The 25,372-nt window shown below is 39.3% G+C and overlaps 3 protein-coding genes across 6 annotated transcripts in view; 2 read left to right on the plus strand and 1 right to left on the minus strand.

Annotated features, from left to right (window-relative positions):
* Positions 1 to 529: 529 nt before the first annotated feature.
* On the plus strand, positions 530 to 13,836 carry ssb (small RNA binding exonuclease protection factor La). 2 transcript variants are annotated; one of them, XM_057853127.1, is made up of 12 exons: positions 530 to 639; positions 1,295 to 1,350; positions 1,474 to 1,577; positions 6,455 to 6,623; positions 6,691 to 6,798; positions 6,890 to 6,993; positions 9,012 to 9,083; positions 9,171 to 9,213; positions 9,285 to 9,425; positions 12,647 to 12,833; positions 12,908 to 13,030; positions 13,114 to 13,836. In XM_057853127.1, the coding sequence occupies exons 2-12, from the start codon at positions 1,300 to 1,302 to the stop codon at positions 13,191 to 13,193; spliced, it is 1,182 nt and encodes a 393-aa protein (XP_057709110.1). In that variant the 5' UTR covers positions 530 to 639; positions 1,295 to 1,299; the 3' UTR covers positions 13,194 to 13,836. The 2 variants fall into 2 exon arrangements, with proteins under 2 accessions (XP_057709110.1, XP_057709111.1); XM_057853128.1 differs by having other exon boundaries at positions 543 to 643.
* On the minus strand, positions 12,570 to 15,187 carry mettl5 (methyltransferase 5, N6-adenosine). Of its 2 annotated transcripts, none has more exons than XM_057853130.1 (7): positions 15,072 to 15,187; positions 14,549 to 14,667; positions 14,360 to 14,474; positions 14,095 to 14,279; positions 13,942 to 14,024; positions 13,748 to 13,799; positions 12,570 to 13,675 (listed from the first exon to the last, which is right to left on the minus strand). In XM_057853130.1, exons 2-7 carry the CDS (start codon positions 14,646 to 14,648, stop codon positions 13,506 to 13,508), a joined length of 705 nt encoding a protein of 234 aa, XP_057709113.1. In that variant the 5' UTR covers positions 14,649 to 14,667; positions 15,072 to 15,187; the 3' UTR covers positions 12,570 to 13,505. The 2 variants fall into 2 exon arrangements, with proteins under 2 accessions (XP_057709113.1, XP_057709112.1); XM_057853129.1 differs by lacking the exon at positions 15,072 to 15,187 and having other exon boundaries at positions 12,570 to 13,316; positions 13,626 to 13,675; positions 14,549 to 14,752.
* Positions 15,188 to 15,747: 560 nt separating this feature from the next.
* Positions 15,748 to 25,372, plus strand: part of ubr3 (ubiquitin protein ligase E3 component n-recognin 3) — a 57,182-nt gene continuing 47,557 nt past the window's right edge. The window contains exons 1-9 of one of the 2 annotated variants that reach the window (XM_057852229.1): positions 15,748 to 16,226; positions 20,194 to 20,333; positions 20,522 to 20,677; positions 20,801 to 20,947; positions 21,210 to 21,250; positions 23,336 to 23,402; positions 23,490 to 23,620; positions 23,708 to 23,936; positions 24,007 to 24,186. In XM_057852229.1, coding sequence (XP_057708212.1) covers positions 15,793 to 16,226; positions 20,194 to 20,333; positions 20,522 to 20,677; positions 20,801 to 20,947; positions 21,210 to 21,250; positions 23,336 to 23,402; positions 23,490 to 23,620; positions 23,708 to 23,936; positions 24,007 to 24,186 — 1,525 coding nt within the window. In that variant the 5' untranslated portion in view covers positions 15,748 to 15,792. The remainder of the gene's footprint in view (positions 16,227 to 20,193; positions 20,334 to 20,521; positions 20,678 to 20,800; positions 20,948 to 21,209; positions 21,251 to 23,335; positions 23,403 to 23,489; positions 23,621 to 23,707; positions 23,937 to 24,006; positions 24,187 to 25,372) is intronic. The other variant, XM_057852230.1, reaches the window with a different exon arrangement.

The raw sequence follows: 25,372 nt of genomic DNA on the forward strand, positions 1-25,372 counted from the left end.
AAGGCTGTTATTTGTCATGACCATACCATTTATTTAGCAATTGGGAGAAAATATCCTGTAAAAATATTGAAGTAGAGCAATTGAAACAATCACGACTTTTGCTGCTCGCTGTGGCATTTCCCTCATTCTAAATCTTCCCTCTCAATGGGCTGGATTCCAAAATTTGATTAAATCGTTACCCTGCCAACGTCATCACCCGGCTGGGGACGCTAGAGCGCTATAATGATAGGCGGGGCTAAACGGTAGATTAACAGACTCATTTTTCGTCATTTGCGCTTTGCCAAATTGTTTTATATAGTCGAATCGTCTCAAAATATTGATTCTAATTCACACAATAATGCTATTTAAGATTTTCTTTTTAAGCTGTCACAGGCACATTAAAGCCGAATATGAATAAACTAAATTGGGTATGAAATATGCAATCAATACTATCTCCATGCTGTCATTGTACGTCAAAAACCAAAACTACGGTTGTGTTACGGCAGCGACACCCAGTGACAATTTGCGGTATTAAAGCAATCTATGGCAATCCTGCGTCGTTTCGTTTTGGTCCTCCGAGCTTTCCGTAGCACGCAGTCCCACATGTGCAAACTAGTACCTAAGTGAAATTCTCTGGTTTGAACGACTAAACTATTGCTCGTAAGTACGTTACAACTTTTCTAATCTTATATGCTGTGTTAATCTAATTTTAAAGTCCTCCAGTAAATTGTCGTTTTAAACCCACGACGTCCTTGTCCTGCCAGTCTTGAGCAGCATGCTATTTCCATTGAATGGAGACACGATGTTAAACTGATTAAATTGTGTGGTAACGTTTAGAAGCTGCGTGATTATTTTCACGAATTTCCGCTGTGATGTTAGTCTCAATGTAAATAGTCCGTCTGAATGGAAGCATTTCGTGTGTGTAAGAGCACGCTCTTTGCCTAGTATGTAACTGCGACATTTTAGCTTGCTAGCTCTTTAGCAGCGGTTACGTTGCAGTAAATGAACGCAATCACAACGTAACACCTCACTCCATTTGACTGAATTATGTTGATTGTGAAATTCTATCAAGAAACACCAAAAAGATATGCATGTTAGTCGTTTTTAAATTCACTTTCCCCCTCTGTAATCACGATGGTGTCAAGTAATTACTCTCAGGTGTTCTTAATTTGATTCCAAAAAATATTAGTTTTTCTACCCACAACCTTTAAAATGCTAACGCACTCTATACGTATACATTATAATGTTACATATTACACCCTAAAATGTCATGTTTGACCTAAAAATTTGTAAATTTTACTACTTTTGTACACAGAAGTCATGTCTGAAGAAATGTCTCCAATTGAACTGAAAGTGGCTCGACAAATCGAGGTATCTTAAAAACTTTTTACAACAATTGTCATGTTTATATTTATCGCTGAGTTTTACAAAATAAATTCAACAGGTCTTACACATTCTTTTCAATATTGTAGTTTACTGTATTCTTGCTTGCAGTACTACTTTGGGGATCACAATCTTCCAAGAGACAAGTTTCTCAAAGAACAACTTCAGCTTGATGATGGATGGGTGCCTTTGGTGACTATGCTGAAATTTAACAGGTTTGCATCTTTGTTTCTTAACTTGATTTAAAGTGTCCGCAACAGCATAAAAAAGAATCTTAAATGGCATTATAATGTGAATTAGAATCATATTTTGAGACTATTCGACTACATACAACAATTTGGCAAACCGCAGATGATGAGAAATTAGTTTTTTAATCTGCCGTTTAGCCACGCCTGTCATTTTAGGGCTCTAGCGTTCCCAGCTGACGGATGACGCCGACAGGGTCACGATTTCAGCTGATTTAGAATTCAGCCCGTTGAGAGGGAAGATTACGACTAGGCTTGCCACCCGTCCCTAGAAATATGGAATCGTTCTGTAATTGGGAACTAAAAGTTGCGTTCCGTATTGGTTCAATACGGAACGCAGTTTATTCCGTATTTCACAATTGTCCCATGGGGCGACCCCGCGCGACCCACTGCTCCGGTAGCGGGCGGCGGTGCGCCCAGCCTATGCACGTCTGTCACACACAAACACACACCTTCTGCGCTCATAAGTGACCACTGAGCCAACAATAATGAACAAAAAGGGCAGGAGATATTAAAGACAGCAAGACGGTTATCTGCCTGCCTGCCTGCCTGCCTGCCTGCTGCTGTTTGCCCTGCACTGTGCTCCACTTCCGGGTTCATTGCCTAGTTACCTCGCTCGCTCTGTTCAGCGCACCGCCCCGCGCGTATTCAAAACAAAAATGTCTTCGTCAACAGCAGAAGCTCAGGACACCCCACCTCATCCTCAAAAGGGGAAATGTCTCCAAAAAATAGAGTGGAGTGGGAAGAGGGGAACCCGTGGCTCGATAGTCACTGATGATGATTATAAAGCGAACTGCAAGGCAGTCAGGAAAGTTTTTGCAGCGTCTCACGGAGGTGTAAAACAGCATGCTGCAGGGGACCTCCACAAACGGAATATAAGATCCCAGAAGAGCCTTCGTCACAATTCTTTGTACCTGAAACATCCCCTGAGCTTGATTTGGTATGTTATGCTCTTCTATATGGATGGACATATAGGCAGGGGTGCACATATTGTTTTTGCCCAGGTTCAGAGGAGGACCTGGAGAAGTGACTTGGTCCTCATTGAGCTTGAGAGCCGACCCGCCTGATGCGATAAAATTATGACAAGCTTTACTTGGAGCCAGTTACCTGTAATTAATTAACAATTAATGCGTGATTAACATCAACTGGCACAACAAAATTGCCATTACTTTGAAGTGAAATGTACAGAAATACACATAAAAGCACTAATTCAAAATAAAGGGCATTATGCGGCTCCCACATTAACTCCAAGCCTTTGTAAAAGTGGGATGTCCTCCTCATAAGAGCTCACTGAACGTGCATGTTAAGCTTTGTGAAATGCGAGCAAAAACACGTTTGTCAGTGCATAGCGCTGTTCTTCATTAACTTTTTCCCGCAACTTGTCCATAGGGCGAGTGGGGTCCTGTCTGACATCGATAGTTTGCTTAATTGCCACATGCTCTGTTTTTTTCTTGCTTTTCAAAGTTTGGGTGGCTGAAATTCTTTGACCCTACATAAAATGCGCTGCTCTTATCAGCGACATTGGGATTCTCGCGGCAAATTTTGTACCACATTTCCGTGCGAGCATCATTTGCTTCTAGCCATGATACCTCCTGCAGCCACTTTTCAGCAACAGTCCTTTTTTCGGTAGCTCCGGTGACGTCTCTGTCGTCTTTCTGTCTTTTGACGGGGGTGGGGGAACACGAAAATAATTACTCAGTGGGGCCTGCCTCTTTGACATTTTGAGAAGTGATTTTCTCATGTCCGCCGCAAATACAGTGGTCAGCCATCGGTACGCAAAAGCGTATGGAAGTCGTTGAGGGCCAGCGCGTTTGTCTACGTCCAGTATGCATGCGTGCATGCGGACCACTTATGTGCACCCCTGCATATAGGTTATATTTATATTTACCTTCATACATCTTGCATTGATAAGAGCATAGCTAGGCTATTTCACTTGCTACTATGGTTGATTATTTTCAGGAGTGTTGATTTTTTTTTTTTTTTTTAACCTGCATTTATTATCAATCAATATGGAATGAATTTATGTACCCATAAAGAACATCTTATTTTGTTACGCTAACTAATGCTCCTCATTTGGAATTATTCCTAATAGATTACAGCAAATAAACACTGAATGAATAGTCCTACTGCGGATATATACTATCTATTGATTGATAGTGAATTTGACATCGTCCCACTCCTACCCTCTAAGTTACTGCAGCTGAGGTGACACAGGTATACTACACAGTAAAACGTAGCCAGCCAGAGCTACAATAGTGCTGACTGTGGACACAGGCTCAATCAGAAGATTTTTATGTGATTCAAAAATGGTGAAGAAAATGACTTTGGGGAGAAAGAAAGCAAGAGCCACTGTTGAAACAAGTCCTGGGTCCAAAGGCAGTGGGTGATGTGCTCATAATCTTAACGTTGCCCTTCCCATTCTCCATACAGACCGATGCCCCGAATAAATTGAGTAGGAAGATGCTTCCCCTTGCTGTCCAGTACTTCAGTCCAGAGTCTGGCCTCACCAACAAAATGCTGGACTTCATAGAGAATGGAGACGAGTCAGCTGCTGGAATTGTAGCTCTCCTGGAACATTCCCTTAAAAAATTTGGCTTGTCAATGGATCACGTGACCGGATTCAGTGCCAACAACACAAATGTTAATTACGATATTCAATACTTCGTTTTTATTAACCTGCAAAAAACAAAACAAAATAATCTGCTGCAAGGAAACTGCCATGCCCACATACTGCACAATACAGTTTTCTCATCTAAAAATACATTTCTATGCATTTTAGGAGTTTTGGGGATGCCCCTTTTTTTCACCCATAAGGCTTTGGACTCAAGGGGGGCGTCCCTTATTTCTATTTCTGAAAGGTGGCAACCTTAATTACGACACAGTAAAATAAGACACAGACCAGCAAAATGTCATCATTGTTTCAATCTCTCTACTCCAATATTTTTACAGGATATTGTTTTTATCCACGTATTTTTCCCCAATTGTTCAGTAATTGGTATGGCCATAACTGCATAATGGTCAAAACTGTTGACTACTTGAACCTCCCGAACGGTATTTCATGCCACCGGAGTTAGTCTGGCTTTTGTCATTTGCCTGCACCGGCTTCGGAGACAGAGGAAAGAGTGTAAACAAAGCAGGAGGCGTGACAGCTAGCCGACATGGTGACCCGAATCGAGCGGCATTTCCAAGTCTTATTCACGCCTTTCGAAAACAAAAAAGCACACAAAACTGCCCCGGATCAAGTCACGGCGGCGGGGTTGACTGTCTTCACAGACAACTTGTGGCGAGCAAGTTACAGTTCGTCGTTCCCGTGAGACGTGCTGGATTGCTTGTTGAGGGGGAAGTAGCTGGAGAATGACCGCCGAGCGGCTGTTCCAATCTTTTTCACCTTTTGAAAATGGGAAGAAAAAAAAAACTACCCCAATTCATGTCACACACGGCGGCGAGGGTGACAGCCTTCACCGACTGGCGGCGAGCAAGCTCGTCATTCCCCTACTACGTGCAGGAATGCATGTTGAGGGGGGATCAGGAGGAGCGCGTGGCTGCCTGAACCCAACCTGAGGATAGTGGTGTATTGCCGGGCACGCGAAGAGGACCGAGACGGGTGTGTGACAAGCCGCCGGCCGTCGGCCGAGTGGCCTTCGCGGTGAACAAGGAGCATTGTCAGCCACAAAATGCAAGCCACCTCCTTATTAAAACGTGTGCCATGATCCCAGTATTTGACACAATGCAAAACACGTAAGTCCAATGGTTCCACAGTTGTCGGACTCGTTTTGGCCAATGTCGGTGGGGAACAGCAATTTTTTGAAACCCAAAAAGCTCCCACGCCTCTTCCTGATGCAGCAACAAAAACCTGCAGCACATTTGGCTGGCATGATGTGAAAAATAAGAATTCATCTGCAAAATCAGCTGAACCCGCAGTCCATCTGCATGCTATAAAGCAGGGGTCCCCAAACTACGGCCCGCGGGCCGGATACGTCCCGCCTCCACATTTGGTCCGGCCCCCTGAACATTCATTCATTCATTTTCCATGCCGCTTTTTCCGCACGAGGGTCGCGGAGGTGCTGGAGCCTATCCCAGCTAACTACGGGCAGTAGGCAGGGGACACCCTGAACTGGTTGCCAGCCAATCGCAGGGCACAAGGAGACATACAACCATTCACGCACACACTCACACCTATGAACACTCTAAATTGTCCATAGGTGTGAGTGTGTGCGTGAGCCCTGAACAATTTTTTTTTTTTTTTGTGTGTGTTATTTCCTGGCTTTTTCTGTGAAGAACCCAGAGAGGGTTATTTGGTTATCTATTTAATTCATAGTGTTATCAATTTATCATGATATTTTTTTTTTTTATTTTATTTCACTCCGTGAAGAGTCCAGAAAGAGTTATTTGATTGTGGGATTCTGAAAAACAATACATTTTTAGATATAGGCACTCCTGCAATCGTCACACTTTTTCTGTTACAAACTGACCCCCTTGCCCCTCATCAGAGAAGGAAAAAGTTATGTGGCCCTCACAGGAAAAAGTTTCAGGACCCCTGCTATAAAGCAATGCTGTATTGTGAGATGCTGACCCGGATGACGTCACATTCGCATTAGTCCTCAACCCGAGACTTGAGCTTGAAGTCACTCAAGATTAAAAAATGAATAAATAAAATGATCGCTTCCACACACATCCAAGCGGACCATTTCATTCAGGAGCATAAAATACCATGTGAAATATGAAATAAACATGCTTTTTGCTGTCATAGGCACTTTTAAGTTGTTGAGTCAAGTGTTCTGTTGAGTGTATGGTGAGTTGAATAGCTTTCGATCAGTAACGTTGAATTTTTAACTTTGTCTCCGCAGACTGAAATCTATAACCTCCAACATCATAATTTCCGCTCTCCAGAAATCCAAAAGTGGCCTTTTGGAAATCAGTGAGGACAAGACTAAAATCAGGAGGTCTCTAGAAAAACCTTTACCTGAAATCAACGACGAGTACAAAGATGCTCTTAAACACAAATCTGTGTACATGGTAAAGTCTTCTAAATGTTTTTTCGTCGTTCATATTCTTGAGTAATTTATTGTATTTGTTCTTCCAGAAAGGTTTTCCCTTGGGAACCACCCTTGATGAGATCCAGGAGTGGTTGAATACAAAAGGCAATGTTGAAAACATTCAAATGAGAAAAGACATGGAGAGACAGTTCAAGGTAGTAGAAAATGAATTTGCAGTTGACTGTTGGATTAGATCATGCAGTTTAATGAGATGTAATATGAACTATATTGTTTGTTTGTTGGCAGGGATCGGTGTTCATCTGTTTTGACACGGAAGAATCATCCAAGCAGTTCCTTGAACGTTCAGACATCAAAACATTCAAAGACAATGAGTTGCTTGTGCTAACAAGGTATGCATTACTAGACTAAGGGGTGTAGATATAGTCTTCATTAGATCTGATCTGTAACTGTTATATATTCAGGGGTGAAAGTGGCTAGAATTTCTTTTTTTCTTTTCGTTCTTTTCATTTCTTTTAGAATTTCGGAAATCCTTGACATGATGGTCGTCATGGAGCCTGATTTTTTTTTTTTTTTTTTTTGTCGGGATGGTGGTAAAACCTCCTAAAACCACTGAAATGCAGAGAAAACTGCTTTTGGCACAGTTATACCAATAACATACACACAAAAAATGGGTTTACACATGCATTAGGCTACTGCATTACACATTCTATAACAAGGCAAACATGAGAAATTGATTTTCATTCAAAATTTTATTTTTCAATGATTTGCAAAATAAGTTAACAAAAACACCAGTAACCCCAACCTCTACTAATTTGTATTTTCCCTCATTTCCTCACATCTAAATGCAAAATCTCAATTTTAACTACTTAAGAAAATAGGATATACATTAAAATTGAAGATAATGTCAACATATGTTTTTAATGATATAGGTAACATTCACAAAAATAAATACAAATGACTTACATTATGCACAATGAAATGGAATATATTTTGAAGATCACACAAACATTGACGGTTTTAAATTATAAACAAATAAAGAACTAGCCGAACATAAATGAAGAAAAATATGTCCATAGTGCACAATGACGTTGAAGATGAACCTCCACATCAAATACAATAAAATAAATAAGCCTCTTCAACTCTTTCCCTTCTCTTAAAGATCTGATCAATTTTCTGTTGTTTGCTATTTTTTTTTTGCTTTTCCAGAAAAAGTATGCATTTGAAGTTTTGAACCTATAAGTGCTAACTATCTATGCTGGTCACATGTCAGTATGTCAGCCGATTGAACGGACAATTGAGTCCCTGCGCACATCGACCTCCTCGTACCTGATCTCGTAAGACTAACTGCTGCAGCTACAGAGAGCTCCGTGCCGTCCATGGTATAAATAATAAAAATCGGTGGAAACGGACGACACTACACAACCAGTTTATTCTTGTTTTTAACACTTGTGTATGTAAATCTGACGTTAGTAGATTGTTTTCCTCTTGGAGATGCCCATTTGGCGGCCAGGCAGGTTTTTAGCATTGGGTTTTGACAGTTTCTATCATATTTCGGGATCAAAGCACCGTTCCGGTGCCCAATCTCTTAGCGGAACTGCGTTCAGGACTGTTCCTGCCCACTTTCACCTCTGTGTATAATGTAACACTGAATTAACATAATTCCAGAAGTTGATCTGTTTGATAGTAGATTGCCTATTACTGTATTCTTCGGAGTATAAGGCGCACCATTGATGAATGACTTTAATTTCATACACAAGCCACACCCAATGATGTGCATTAGTGCACTGAATTTGTTCTTTATCTTTTAACATTCTTATGATTGTTTTATTACTTTGATGAGTGATGACTGTTTGTCTTGAACACTTTAAAATTATGCTCTTACAGATTGAGGTCATTCAGCACAACCAGAATTCAGACATATAGTGCACTGGATTATAGGGTGCACTATACAGTTTTGGAAAAAATACATTTTACAGTGGTATGAATAGGTTTGGGCAATACTGACAAGTTGTTTGGGGCTAAGAAGTTCCAGGTTTTCAAATAAAGGGTGCCCAACTTTTTGCACCGATGCAATTTTGTTTAGATGCATATTCCACGTCTTTTGGTTTAGTTCTTAAGATATTACTGTGTCCATCAATTTTTTGATGAACAAAAATGAAGTGCTGGTCCAAACACCCAGAGACGTTACCAAACCATTTTATGTCCGCCTTATTGTCCCAAAAATAAGATAATAGCCTGATATAATACCGAAATGCAATTGCAGACAATATTTTTGAGTATTTTACGCTTAACGATACTACATAGGCATTTTGTTTAGATCAACAGAAAACTTGCATTAAAAAAAAAAAAAAATATGGACCACACTTTCAGGTGTCTGCCTTTGAAGTAAAACATTGTGTGCTTTCAGGGAAGCCTACCACGCAAAGAAAGCAGAAGAGCGAAAACAACATAAGGCAGAGACAAAAGCAAAAGTGAAACAGTAAGTGCACAAGTTTTTTGGGGGGGGGAAAAAAAACAATCCTATATTTTAGTTAACTAAAAAACTGTGTCCATATTTTTTGCTCAGGGATAAAGAACAGCAAGAGAAGCATGTGGAAAAGAAAGATATGGTATGAGCCCTCAATCATCAAACATCTGTTGTTGGGATGATCTGCGTTAATGACTCCTTGCTGTTGTGCAGGATCAACTTTTGGAAGAACACGCAGGTGCCTTGTTAATGTTCTCTGGAGAGCTGGAAGATGTTTCCAGAGAGGACTTCCATGAAGTGTTTTCAGGGCATGGACGAATCAAGTGGGTTGATTTTACAAGAGGTGCTAAAGAGGTAAGGAGGCTTCTTCTAACCCCCAAACGCCATATGGTATGTGTCTGCTCTGCTACGTTGTGGACCGCTTGCATGCGGGCTGCGTTGCCCACTGCATACGTCTCTCATAGGGTCTGCACATTCAGGGACTCTACTTGCGCATGCGCAAAATGGAGGAGAGCACGTGATCAGATAACCACAAAGTTTATTTTTGTGACAGTACTTTAAGAAAAAAAAAAACGCACATATATGGGCCAAAAATTCACAAATACCAATGGTACTGTTTAGCTACAGTTTAATTGCGTTAAGCACACAACAAGTAAGGGAGGCACCCACCCTACAAATCCATGTGCGCACACATACACATAGTGTAGCGTTTGCAAGAATTAGGAGCGGAAATCTGCTTCAATAAATCAGCACAGAAGTCTCGCTCACTTTTTATTGTTTACCTTCCTCCGCACTCACTCAAGTCATATACCTCACAACTATATATACTGTACAATCTGGTGTCTGTAACCCACCAATGGGACAGTCTCGTTGAAGCTTAAAAACTCACCGATAGGAGTGCCGCACGTCATTGCAGCACTGACAGTATTCCTAGTGACGCTATAATAGTTTTAGGAAGAATTTCATTTCCTTTTGTCATTTTAAAATGCATTGTGTGGAGATACACAAGCACTGTACATCTCATGCAAATGACCTATATGCTTTTTGTTTTGCCTAAATTTCAATGAATATAGTTAAAATTAGATGTATAACATTTTTATAAGCATTATTTACTTTGAAAGACTAGATATTGCCGTTCTATTTCCTGTTTGGTGCATACTAAACGCCAGGACTCGATCCGGCCGCTGGTTGTCGGACAAGAAAATAACCCTTGTAGGAATTTTAGTTGGACAGACTGAAAAGGACTGACTCAAGCCGTTCCGGTATGGATCTGACAGATGATGTGGACCACTCCGTATTGATTAAAATACAAAAGTATTTGTTGTGTCGTTCAGAACGGAGCTGAGTGGAGTGGACACATACTATATGGAATTTGGGGGTAACAAGGAAGTCATTTCAATTAAGTGATTTAGTAGCCAATTACAGGTAGTCCCCGGGTTACGATGTACTTGACTGATGCGATTTCAACTTCACGACACCGGAGTCTCCATTCCGCCATTTTGTCTCCACTCCCCAATGTTTTTTTTTTTCTCAGTTGCATAAACAGTACATTATTGTACCTCACAGTAAGCCTGAACGATACATCGTTTAAATATCGCCATTGCGATGTGCGCATGCGCAATAATCCCATCGCAAGGATGTGCGATAGTTTTTTTTTTTTTTAATCCCACAAACTTCATGCGCTCGCACACCCTCTCTCTCTCCCAGCTCTTTGTTCCTTAATCACGCTGGCATTTGCTTATTAAAGTTAACGATGTGGACAGATGGTTGTCTTTGATCTTGCCAGAGAAGCAGACTTCACATGCTCTTCATACGTCAATCATCGTTTAACTTGTTAAATAGTTGCTGTGCAAAGAAGCGCGCTAGAATGAATGTGTGTGTGTGTGTCGAGACGTTCAAGGCAGTTATGTCATGGCAATAAACGCTAGAAGTGATCTTGAGGAGTTTGTAATTTCTACATGTCACTCCAGGAGTCACAGCCAAGTTAGGTAAACAGAAGCATTTAATAAAGCCAAGCATTTTTCTATTACGGTACTTTATTCTTGTTTAAAAATGATTCGGTGGGACAGTAATGTTTAAAACTGATCGTAATTACCACATTTGAAGTGCTTAAAAACCATTTATTAAAATATATAATATATATACATTTACTTTGGGGGGGGGAGTGAAAAAACATGTCTAATATGTATCTCTTTCCAATTCTAAATCTAAATAAATACAATGAACTCGCGCGCACACACACACACAAAAATCTTTGGGGGGGGGGGGTTACACTACTTTGCAGTTTTTCCACTTATCGTGGCAGGTTCTGGTCCCCACTAACCGCGTAATCACTGTACACCGTGGTCACGGTGAATCATCCAAAGTCTTTCCAAACACATATTCAAGTCATCTAGTGAAAATCTCTTTAAAAAAATATATATATACCGTATATATTTTTAATATTGCAATATAATATCGCAAACCCCCCAAAAACCGCAACAATAGTTTTTTTCCAATATCATTCAGGCCAACCTCGGAGTATCTTGTTTAATATGACGTGTTCTGTCCTCACCAAACATGAAGTTGCTCAGCTTTTCAAATAAGGCAATTGTGTTTGAAGCTTTTTACGTCACTTTTGACAATTTGTAAAACCAACACACATATGTACACTTATGTTCAAAACGACACACATTTTAAAAATAAAACATTTGACACTAAACAATTGGTGTTCAAACGTCCATCTAGTCTTGACATACTGTAAATTTAGTAGATTAAATTTGCTTAATTTGCCTAACAAAAGTCTAATAGCTTAAATGGTTTCTCATAGCAAATCGCTCACACATAGCTCCACAAAGTAGCTGTGTAAACTTAATTACAAATACATACGCAAACATATATTAGCTGAAAAAACTTTCAGCCTTATGTAGGCCAAATTAGAGCGCAGCTATCCTTTATCCATGTTAGACATCTGAGTGCTCCTGTATGGAAGCATTGAATGACAGTAGAGCCAGACACAATGCTGCCATTAGACGGTAGTGTATCCTACATCTTCGAACAAAATACAATATTTTTTGGTTATTGTGGGAAACTTAAAGGGTTAATTTTAACTTGCGTGGAAATTGGGTTTACGTCGCCAGCGTAGTAATGGAACTCCTTCGTGACCCGGGGACTACCTGTACTTTGTTTCATGATGCGTCAGGTGGAGGTGACAGTGGCTTTGTTGCATCATGGCTATTTGCTAGCTGAACTATTATAGTGGCAGTGATGGAGAGGTTTTTGAAAAGGTTACTAACTCGGAACCGGACCCTGAAAAAAATTCTGATCCAGATGAAAGCCTAAGTCCTGAGTGGCAGTAAAAAGAAAGCAAAGACAGTTCCCCCATGGAAAGTGCCTGGTATTAGGCAATATAGAGAAGGCCATCTTTCATTTAGATTTACTTTCACTGGAGATGCAATGGTACATACTCCAATACAAACAGGCCCAGGTGTCACCATTCAAGTCAACCCCCCCCCCCCCCCCCCCCCGGTGTGCCTTGGCCATAAAAGTTTTTAAAACACTGAGCTAAAAACTAACATATTTGGACTTTCAACAAGGGCACCCTCCTCTTCGACGGAAATGCAAAGGAAGCATTTGAGAAGGCCAAAGAAGCAAATGACGGGGAGCTTAAAGTCAAGAATAACGTTGTTACATGGAAGTTTCTTGAAGGAGAAGAGGAAAAAGAGGTCCTAAAGAAGATCATCGAAGCGCAACAAGAAACACTCAGTCGGAGCAAAGGAAGAGGTAAACGGCTTTAGTAAAAGAAAGTCAAATTCTTTTTATTGAGCTGCACTTGAATAATTGTGCAATTCTTTAAGGAGGCAGAGGAAAATTCGGTGGCAGAGGGGGAAGGGGTGGTCGCAGAGGAAGAGGGGGAAGAGATCAAGGTAAAACTCAATACCAGGGCAAGAAGACGAAATTCGATAGCGACGACGAGGAAGGTAATTACACATATTTACAAGCTTGATTTTATATTTGTACATGGTATGACTTTGCAACAATGTGAATTTTACTTCTCCTCCAGCTCCCGCTGCTCAAAAGAGAGAACTTGAAGAAGCTGATGGGCCTGCTGCAAAGGTGGCCAAAACGGAAAATGGATCCTAATCAGGCCACGCTCCAATTATTTCTTGTGGACAAAACTTTTATTCTACACAGAGGCAAATGAGTCCATTCCAATCAAAAGCTTCAGGCTTTGGAAAACCGTAGGAAGTCCACCTGAATGTCGACCTGGAGAACGATTTTGAAAAGCTTGGTGTCAGTTTTCTGATTTTAAGTACTTCGATGCACCTATGTTTATCTTAAGACAATTTTGTTTGTATTATGTATAACTTTCTGAACAGAACATATGAGTTGGTTTTGTGTGACAAGAATCTGACACTTTCTTGGAGATTTCCTACATTATTATGAAAAGCTTTGCTATTTTGGCGTTTTCACTGCGCATTGCAAATAAACCATGCGTAACAAGTTAGCAGTTCCAATGTGCCTGTTCAGCAGCTGTCCAGATCGGAAAAGGGAGTGAAAAGCAATGACACCCACCGATTTCTTTTTGTGAAACTTGTAAGAAGCCGGCAAGTCGTATCTCAGTTCTGTTGACAAAAATGTATACAAAGAAAGTCAAAGGTTACTAATTTCAACTGTTCTGATGTTATTTTTATTACCTGCAATGACTTCCATCTTCACTCCCCAATCATTGGCCTTCTTCTGTATGTGCTGGAATGGGAAAACAATAAAAATGTTCAAAAATTCATTTATTGACTGCAAAATGTTTTGCAATTTACCAAGGAGTTTAGTTAGAAGGGAGTCTTTACATTTCTAAATGCAAAAAAAAAAAATTGACAGCTCTGTCAATTACCTCCCGTGTTGATGTTTTATGGAGTGAATAAACTGCAGTCTTTGCCATTGTTATAGCAGCTCGTAAAAACTTCATGTCCATACCTTGAGATGTACAAAGCACAAGAGTAGTGGTGATTACGCTAACATTCTGATGCACATCTCATAATCTCACCCTGGTTATGTTTTGTTCCAAATGGTGGATTCATGATGACCGTGTCAAAGCTGCTCCTATAGTCTTCTGCCATCAGTAAACACAAATCACACTGGACCAGATCAACGTTGGAAAGCTCAAATTCTTCCACATTTCTTTTGAAAATGTCAAGTGCGTCGTCGTCAATATCGAAGCCAACACATAACCTAAAGAAGACAAACCAATGAAACTTAGACATGATAGTTCCATTTTCATGTCAAATATAACAATTGGTTTGAAAGATCACCCTGCTTCAAGCATTGCCGCCCCGATGCTGAGAACTCCACAGCCACATCCCAGATCTGCCACGAGTTTGGCCTCAATGTCATCGAACGTGTTGTGTATCGTGTATAACATACACGCTGTGGAAATATTTCGTTTCATTGAAGGCAAAGTTTAAAAAAAAAAAAAAAAACCGTGCACGTTGTCTCCTTACCAGCAATATGTGCACTAGTTGGATACTGCTCCAGAAGGATTTTAGGCTGTTCAAATGTATCTACTTCTTGTAGACAACTTTCCAACTCTTTAAGTTTCATCCCGGTCAACTGTTGAATCCTAACGTTGACATAGAAAGAAATGTAAAGCGATAGTTTACATTTAGTTTTTTCCTGCAAACGCATATACAAGATTAGATCTCTGACGCGCGCTGTGAGCTAACTAGGAATGGCGTCGTCACTCGTTGGCCATTTTCCATCAGTGCCACGGGTTAAACAGCACTGATAACTGGGTGTATACTTTGTAATTGCTATGGATTCCTCAATTTTAGACTGATTTCCAACCCGCTTGGTGTGTTACATACTTCATAGATGCAATATTTCTATTATACACTTACAATTAATTTCTTTAAATTCTACCTGAATCATAGCCACGTTAATATGGTTTGTCATAAACCAAATTATTTATGAATCCCTCAAGAATGCTACAAGATTGACATTATTTTAGTGGAGAAATTCAATTACCGTAGCGTCCTTATGCGTTTGCTAGAGAAGTCCCCCGACGCAACGTGTCCCCTAAGTACTTACGCAACAAATTCGCCTTTAGACGTCTACTCTTATGTATATGATATCTGTAAAACCAACTTCCGTTTAAGTGTATCACCAAAACATACCGTCATGGAACTAAAACGCGTTATGATTTTTTTCCCGCTTTTACACAAAATAAACATTGAAATAATATTTTATAAGCATAATATAACATTACTGCACCACATTAAACTCTCAAATATATAATTTCAAATATTTGAATATATATATTTATATATATGTTTAAATTTAATTACCTGGTTATTTTGGGTTGTAAGTCTTTCCTTAAGAAGTATGACGTCTTTATTTTCCAATCATTATGTACCCCTTATTTTTTTCAGTTGTTAAAAATGTTTAAAAAAAAAAAAAAAAAAAAAAAAAAAAGGTACCTAAATTAGGCTTCTGTTGCCTAGGAACAAGAACACGATAACGTAGGTTCAGGTGTGTCCGAACCAATAAGCTCTTAAAACGTGAATTAACTGTGGAATTTCAACTTTTTAATTTCTTTTAAGCATGTCACCCTTTTACTTACTCGTAGACCGCACATCTCTTTCACGTATCAAAAAATACGACGATCCCAACACCGAACTATCGCGAGACTCCGCGAGAACATGGGAGCAAGACAACAAAAATAAATTTGTGGACAACAAGCCAGCGAATGATGGCGGCGTCGCTGTTACGCCGGGACAAGAAAGCTACTGCCGCCCACCTGAAGGCAGACTTAAAGCGAACTGACAACAGTTCTGCGGTCCGACAAATTCACGAGCTGCTGGATGACGTGCTAAATCCCGAAAAACCAGCGACGGACACAGAAGCGCTTGACTGGTGTAAATGTCTAATTGCAGGAGGCGAAGCGTTCGAGGAGTTCTGCAAAACGGTCCGTTCTTATGACAACGCGACCTTGTGCGGCTTGGTATGGACGGCGAATTTTGTGGCATATCGATGTCGGACCTGTGGAATCTCCCCTTGCATGTCACTGTGCGCCGAGTGCTTTAATAACGGAGACCATACGAGCCATGACTTCAACATGTTCCGGAGCCAGGCTGGCGGGGCCTGTGACTGTGGAGACAGTAATGTCATGCGAGAGAGTGGGTAAGCCAAGTTAGCGGATAGCTAAGCTAAGTGACAGGTGCTTTTTTCGTAAGGGAGCTTCTCCAGTTCAACCTTTGTGACACGATTTCCTATGACTACAAACCGACATCGTTAAATCGAGGATTGCCTCTCCTGTAGTAACATTCTGTAGTTAGCATTGACTTAGCTACTACCATTAGCCTTTCCATAAAAAGTCACCATCTTTAACTTGGACGTGACTGTATCTTATAGTCTTTTGGTTGTTTGGATCTGGTCGGATAGATTAAACAGTGTGATAGCCGCTTTTTCCGAACTCCACACGCTAAATTGTGCCATCAAAAGAGAGCTACGGTTTCATGATGCTGCCTCATCGTAAAACAATAATTGTATCAATTCGGCACCTGCTCTTTGGAAGGGCCGTGTCATGAGATACTAAACACTAGTAGTTCTAGTTAACTAGTGTGAAATTAAAAAAAACTAAAAAAAACAAAAACAAATGTGATTTGAGTAAATCAAATCTTTTGTTGGACTGTGCTGGCCCGCTGGCAAATATTTTGGCAAACTCCCATCAAATAGTCATCATAATCCAAATTAGGCCTGCACAATATATTGTTTGAACATCGCCATATATGCATGCACAATAGTCCTATCGCAGGACGTGGAATTGTTTTTTTGTTTTTGAACACGTACATATTTGTTTTGCTTCATAAACGCAGCAAGTGTGCAGAGACATGGCCTCCTGGGTCCCTTTGATATACAGTGGTACCTCTAGATACGAAGTTAATTCGTTCCAGGGCCTTGTTTGTAAGTCAAAATTGTCATATGTCAAGCAGGATTTTCCCATAAGAATACATTATAATTCCATTAATTTGTTCCACAGCCCAAAAACCTACACTAAATCCTTAATAAATACTACTGGTACTATTGCAAATTACAATTACAAAGAGCTAAACAAATAAATTATGAATAAAAAACGGAACTATAATATAATAATAATAATAATACCTGTAATCATGTAACGAATCGGAGTCTAATGTGGCGGATGTATTTTGCGTAGTGTACCTGAACGCACCGCGTGGCTGACGACAGAGTGAGAGAGAGTGTATTAGTTTTTGCTTTCACATTTCCATGTTTCAGCTGCGGGGGACAGTAGGCATGTTGTGAAGGCAAGTTCTGAAATAAATGATTAAAAACCTGACAAAGCTGGCGATATCTTTGGCGATATTAAAATAATAATAATTGTCACCTTAACTTATAAAGATTGGCGAGCGGAGGAGGACGACCGAGCTCGTAGCCATTGTACGGCCGTAGTGTCGAGCCAGTTTACGGACGCGGACACCACGCTCATATTTCCCTATCATTTCAAAATTCATTTCAATGTTAAGCCTCACCTTTTTCCTTTTTTTCCAACGACTGCACTAGCATTGTTGAAACCTATGTTGTGATTTCTCACATGAAAATCTACCGTGCGTCCGTCTTGTGGGAAAACAAAGACACTGCCGGGCTGTCATAAATCGTTGTATTTCGAGCATGTCGATGTCACGTAATGAGTAACATTGTAACTGCTTTCAAAGTTAGATTTTTTATTTTATTTTATAAAGATCAGAGTAAAGTGGTACCTTTACATACAAAGTTAATTCGTTCTAGGAACTAATTTGTAAGTCGAAATGGTCTTATGTCGAGCAGGATTTTCCTATAAGAATACATTATAATTCCATTAATTTGTTCCACAGCCTAAAAACCTACACTAAATCCTTAATAAACACTGCTTGTAATATTACAAATGGCAATTACACATAGCAAAACAATTAAATTATAAATGAAAATCATAATAATAATATAAATATAATTCCTGTAATAATGTTACGAATTGGGTTCTAATGTGGCGGATGTTTTTTTTTTTTGCACCTGAACGCACTGCATGACTGACGTGACAGAGAGTTTACTTTCGCTTTCAATGTTTCTTGAAAAAACCGTCAACTGCGGCGGACAGTGGGCGCTTTGTGTTGGATAAGTTCCGAAATAAATGATAAAAACTGGACGAAGCTGGCTATTTGTTTGGCGATGTTACAATAATAATAATTGTCAACTTAACTCATAAAGACAGGCTATCGGTGGTCGGAGGAGGACCGTGGAGATGTATTGTTGAGCCAATTCACGGATGCGCACCCAACGCTCATATTTTTTTATAATTTTGACCATCATTTCAATGGTCAGCGTCACCTTTTTCCTTGTTTCACCACCTGTACCAACCTTTTTGAAACCTGTGTTGATTTTTCTCACAAGAACATCAGCCGTGTGTCCGTCTGCGGTGCTGTCATGTCGTATTTCAAGGAAACAAGTGGCGAGTAAAATTTTACGTCGTATGTCGAAGCGATCGTATGTCGAGGTACCACTTTATATTTTTTTTCTCAGCACAACTTCTTCGATTTGAACTGTTACTAATATACTGTATTGTATCCTATTACATGACCCTATTAGGCCAAAATAATGACACAAAAATCATCGAATTCAGACCAGAACAACAATATGAAACATCACCTGTCCAAAGAGCAGTGGAGTAAGAGTAGTGTTTCTTCACATATCTACTCAAGTTAAAGTGAAAAGTATTGTGTGGTAAAACTACTCTAAGAAGTACATTTTTCTCAAAAAGTTACTCTAGTAAATGTAACTGGGTAAATCTAATGTCTTCCTACCCACCCCTGGTCATGTATTAACGGTTTAGATGATGCATATTGTAAATAATCAAAAGTGTTGAACCAAAAGTAATGAACCAGAACTTTAAGTTTCTTTTCTATTAGTACGTTTTGGTCAAACTCTAATCAAATAGTAAATCGAGGATTAATCGATTAATCAAGAACTTTAAATTTACCAAATCCCCTGAATTCATGCTGCCCTCATATAGTAAATACCACTTGACGAGTAAAAAAAAAATTTGCATGTGAACGCCCCCTCACATCGTACATTCTACTGGAGACTTAAGATTTTATTATGAAACCAGAGTTTCCAAGATGGGACTACCTTTTACCTTTCAAAATTGCAGAGCGCGAGCAAGAATTTGTGAATGGCAAGAAACTAAATATTTTAAAGATTTATCATCAATCTTTTTGACGCCCACATAATAACGTAGTGAACACATTTATAAAACGTCTTTTTTTATATCATGTTTAATAAAATGTTCATTTACAAACTAAAAAATTAAAATTTTTATTTATTTTGATGCATTATTGTCTTCTTCCTAGTAGATGGATTAATAGGTCTAAAACAGTTTTTTCCCCACACAACAAACCAAAATGAAATCCGTGTCTTCTGTTTTTTTTTTTTTTGCTTCGACAACAAAAGCACACGAGCAGGACGTACTCATAACTACCAATTAATTAGTGGTAATGATCATCTTTCCCTGAGCAATGTGGCAGCATCAATCTTCTGTGATTTCTGAAGTCCTTCCTGAATGCAGACTGACGATCAAAATGAGACATTTGCTAACATCAACTTTTATTTTTGGGTAAAATAATTAAGAGACCTACACTATGAACAGTTTGAGGAGCCTTTTGCAATTATCCGTACCCCAAAAAATAGCTTTTCTTTTCTAAATTTTTCAGTACGACTAAAACACCACTTCTTATGTTGGTTAATTTTTATTTGATTTCTTATGTAGTTTTTAACAGTACAAGAATAAACGCCAATAAACAGTTATTGAAAAAAGGAAAGAGTTTGCAATAAACTTTGATGGTACTACATTTCTATTCTGTTAATCAGAAGAAAAGTTGAGAGAATAATACATTCAGAAAAATATACTTTAGAAACAGCCCTACCTACTACAAAGTGAAGTTGCTTTATTTCAGAAGTTCTCAAGGTTTCAAAGTATTTAACAGCCACACATGTTGTATTATTCAATCACTGACGAAAAGAATTCACTTAATATGTTCAAGAGCGGCACACACTTTTGAATGCTCAGGTTTTTTTGGTGTGTGTTTTTTACGAACAGGTTTTGCAGACGGCATCGGTCGAGGACGGGAGAGAATATTCCGACTATTCCCAGAGATCTTCTCATGATGTCAGAGTTGGTTCTGCCTCGCTTTATCCTCTCTGTCATACAGTATTTGAGGGATGGATACACCGAAACTGGTAAAAATCACAAGTCATGTCTGTCAATTCAAAACCAAGCCATATTTGTAGCTGTATGATTTCTTGTTACATATTAAATGCTGACATAATTGCACAAGCTGCTTTCTATCGTTATGTTCCTGCTTACATCTGACATCTTGTTCACAAAGAGCTGAGAGTAATAACTTGTACTTCTTATCTTTCGGAAGCAGACACCTCTTCTGAGAGAGATCTACAAAAGGTTCTTCAGCAGCTGGAGCCTCAAATCTCCTTCCTGGAAGAGCTCACAAAAATGGGCGGAGCAATGCGGACTGTCCTAACAAAGATTTTGACCAATCAGCAAACATTCAAGGAGTTGAGCATGGGTAACCATTTTTCAAAATTGTTACAATGCACGTTCTTATTAAAAGAAAAATTCCGTACAAAAGAAAAGCCAGCGTGTAGATCACGGATGAGAAAATCCTTTTATTCTCCCACTGCTGCATTAGGCCAGGAGGATAATTTGTTTGCGAAAAAGAACTATGACAAGTATTTGGCTGCATTGAAGAATTCTGGCCTGGTGTCTGTGGAGGACAAGGCGCAAAGTACTAGCGACGTCACTGTGGGTGCCGAAGGAGGCGCTGAAGCTCTACTGGGTGAGATCATCGTCCTCTGTGTACTGACTTTATGTTGTTAATTAACCCAGGAGACTTTTTACCCATTATCGGCTATTGTAAAAAATCCTCTCCTTCTACAAGGCAGTGTAAGAGGTGTTCAGCTTCATCATGAAATGTGTTTGAGCTATTTAATTATGACCATGGTAAAAAATCATATCCTACACTTGACTTACTTGGACGTAATGTTTAATGACCACGGTGAAGAATTTTCATGAACAAGCTATGCCCAATTTACTTTTAGGATCAGCAGCACCAGGGAGCCCAGATGAGTCGAGCAAAGAGGTTTGTGCAATATTTGAAATGATATTGTTTTGCACTGGTTAAAAGTCACATACAGTACATGTTATTTCTGGATGCTGGTCTGCTTTGAACACCATTTTGTCATGGACAATAATAAAGATCAGTCTCATGGTAAAACTGTTGCAATCATAAATCCTCAATTGAAAGTCGAGCCAATTTTTATCAATCCTAATTATTATACAAGTGTGAAAATATATTAAGGTTTAGGTGTAAAAACAATAGAACTATTTTCACTTTATTGACAAACAAGAGGAGCACTCATAGAGCAGACAATCGCCTAACCAGCCAAATTCAAAGCATTGCAATGTTTGACCTCACTATAAATTGACCCTTTCTCTTCTCATATCACCTACCGTGCAAATTTGAATTAAACAGGCTAATCCGTTATCAAGTAATCGTGACCTTTGACCCCACTACACCCACATTTAATAACCTCTTATATTTCGTATAATAAACATTCTGCAAATTTGATGATAATCTCTCTCTCACAAACATGAGCCCCTTTAAAATATGCCTAATCACCATAAAATTCCTGGGATATAAACGGGCAGAACTTGTCTGTGAAAGCAATTTCCCGGGTCGACTGACAAGGAGATTACGCAGACATTCACGGGTCGCGGCACAGTATAATGTCCGGGACATTCCCGGGACGAGGCGTATGTGAAAGCAAGCGTTAAATTCCCGGCTAACAGCATGATGGCTGATGACATAAATATCATGGCGGGCCGATTGTCATTTCCTCTTTCTTCTCAGTAAGACGAAAAGCGGTAAACAAACATCGTAATTATCAACATAGCAAGCTGGAAATGGCTAAATTGAAAACTTAAAAAAATTAAATTGCTACTGGATCATGGAGCCGAAGAAGAGAGTCCACTGTCCATCTTTGGAAATGTGTGGTTTATTTTGTTGCCAATGTTAGGGTCCGCAATTCCGGAAACAAAGTTGTACCTCAAATCAGAAAACAACTGAGGGATGCGTTCAAAGGTTTATTGAATACAAACAAAAATGCACCCGATAGCGGAAACGGGGTTAATAACACAAGGTCCGTGACGGTAGGTTGCCGATGTTGGGGTCCGCAACTGCGGAAACAAGGTTGTACCTTAAAGCAAAAAACAACTGAGGGAAGCGTTCAAAGGTTTATTAAATACGAACAAAAATGCGCGCGATCGCGGAAAAGGGGGAATAACACAATGGGTCCGTGACGGTAGGTCGACAGGGATCAATCATACTAACCTAAGCGGTAGGCATAGAACCGATAAGACCACAAAACAAATACCGGCACAACTCGGGGGATTTCAAAACAAGGGCGTTAGAGGTGTCGAATGGCGCCCAGCAAGTTAATATCTCGGCACCGTTTTCTTGGATTGCTGGGCTGAAATACAGTCCTGATGAGCTTGAATTGGCTGCAGTTACGACGTGGGGAACGCTCTGTAACAAAATATAATTTGACCAACATTGTGACAGCTGATGCCGACCAAAAATTAGATAATGTCTGGGTTATAAAATCGCGCCAGCAGCCCTCCCTGCACAGAGAGCGCCAGTAGGCAACACGGGAAAAGTCTGTGAAAGTGTCCAACCCGTGTCATTCTCGGGACATCTCTACATGCGTGAAAGCAATGACGCGAGTAAATCCCGCGTCACTTTACACGGGAATTACCGGGATATGTTTGTGAAAGGGGCTATACAGACAGACATACGGAACCAAATACATAACCTCCTCCTTCTGTAGGTTTCACTTACTAGAGTTAATTACAATAGTGCTTGAGAAGTAGTCAAAGTCACATGGACAAAAATACTCCACTGGCAGACGACTATAGAGTCCTACTGTTTTAACATCATAATCTGTACATTAGAATCGATGAAGGATTTTGGCAAATAAAGGAATATTTCGTTTGGAAACGGTACCAAACCCTTCTAGGCGTTTGACTATAAAGGTTCTGCTGTAGAGTTCTTTTTTTTAAAATTTTTTTTACTCAGGTCACTAGCTCAGGATTGAAATTAACATCATAAATTAGATTTCAGTGATTTCAATTTACTCTAGCTTTTTTTTTTCTTCTTAATCTGCAGGAGGACCAAGATGCGGGACAGTCTGTCGGCCAGAGAAAGAGGGTTAAGCTGAGTAGCAGTACAAAAGGTTAAATGAGGGGAATATAGACAGTTTCTTTTTGATTGATTTAAAAAAAAAAAGAAGCCTCTTATTATGTGTATTTTCTGCCCTCAGATTTGTCTATTATTGAATGTTTGAAGCATAAATGTTTTTTGGAAGAGCTCCTGTTTTGGACAATCAAGTACGAGTTTCCTCAGAAAAAGGTGACCTTCTTACTAAACATGTTACCAGATCAAGATTACAAGGTAATTCCCAAGTGATATTCAGCATCTCATGGTCATTTAATTATCAATTAAATTAATGTTTGTTTTTTTCTGGGGGGGTCTTTGCAGATCACTTTTACAAAAACATTTGTCCAGCATTATGCATTTATTATGAAAACTCTGATGAAAAGTCACGAGTCGGACACAATGTCCAACCGTATTGTACATATCAGCGTGCAGTTGTTCAGCAACGAGGAACTGGCTCGCCATGTGACTGAGGAGTGTCAGCTGCTGGACATCATGGTCACTGTCCTCCTTTACATGATGGAGAGTTGCCTTATTAAAAGTGAACTTCAGGGTAAGTGTGAGTAATAGCTGAAACATGCTTTGTATGTTATTAAATGGTTTGAATCATTTTGCTCTTTCAGATGAAGAAAACAGTCGCCATGTTGTGGTGAACTGCAGTGAGGCTCTGTTGAAGAATAACACCTACTGGCCCTTAGTTAGTGATTTTATCAACATCTTGTCACACCAAAGTGTCGCAAAAAAGTTCCTGGAAGACCATTCTTTGTTGATGCTGTGGATGAGTTTTGTGTCATTTTTCCAAGGTAAGATCTTATTAATTGTGAAACAGCTGCAAGTAATCTCTCACACTTGTGTTTGTTAAACCACTTGCTTGAAGACATTGTGCATTAAAACCATTTATTATGAATTTCTTGCCATTGGCAGCAATAGACGTCCATCCAGTTTTGACTGGGAGGTCTTCCAAAAATAACTCACTGCCAGTCCAAATGGGTTGGATGTCTATCACTTTCAGTGAGTTAGGAAGTAGCAGTTTTGTTTTTTTTTGCTTAAAATGTTTAATGTCGATATTGGTGTAGAAAGTGTGAACGAAGTAGGGCTGCAGCTATCGATTAGTAGTCGATTAATCTATCAACTAGTTAGTTCGTTTATAGGAATAGGAATGTTAAATGAGTAGATCAATTGTATAATCAATTTTAGATGTAAAACAAAGGCTTGCTAAGATTGCAGTTTCAAAAGTGCATTAAATGCGAATACAAAATTCCCGAGCGTTTCTTCAAACAATGCATGATTGCACATTCATTTAAAAATCAATTTAAATACCTGAGCTTCGCCTCAAACGGTATTAGAAAAAAATAAATAAATGAGCATCTAAGTACAACAAAAAAATTGGCTAACTTGCATAGCAAAAGTCAGCTAGCTTAAATGCTATAAAATGCTAACTTTTTTTTTTTTTACAATGCTCTTTACAAATCGTTCAAACACATATTCCCCCAAATAAAACCTATACCTATAAACCAAATTACGAATGCATAAAAAATAGGGTTGTTCCGATCATGTGTTTTTGCTCCCGATCGTTTTAATTTTAGTATCTGCCGATCCCAATATTTCCCGATCCGATTGCTTTTTTTTTGCTCCCGATTCAATTCCAATCATTCCCGATAATTTTTCCCGATCATATACATTTTGGCAATGCATTAAGAAAAAATGAATAAAACTCAGACGAATATATACATTAAACATACAGTACATAAGTACTGTATTTGTTTATTATGACAATAAATCCTCAAGATGCATTATTAACATTCTTTCTGTGAGAGGGATCCACGGATAGACATAGATATATAGTGACTTTGTATATTGTGACTAAATATTGCCATCTAGTGTATTTGTTGAGCTTTCAGTAAATGATACTGCAGCCATTCAACCCAAATGCATGACGGGAAGTGCAACCATGACTATGCATAGAGGCATCAATTGATATATCTTCTC

Source organism: Corythoichthys intestinalis, chromosome 12 (assembly GCF_030265065.1).
Source record: "Corythoichthys intestinalis isolate RoL2023-P3 chromosome 12, ASM3026506v1, whole genome shotgun sequence".
NCBI classification, from domain to species: domain Eukaryota; kingdom Metazoa; phylum Chordata; class Actinopteri; order Syngnathiformes; family Syngnathidae; genus Corythoichthys; species Corythoichthys intestinalis.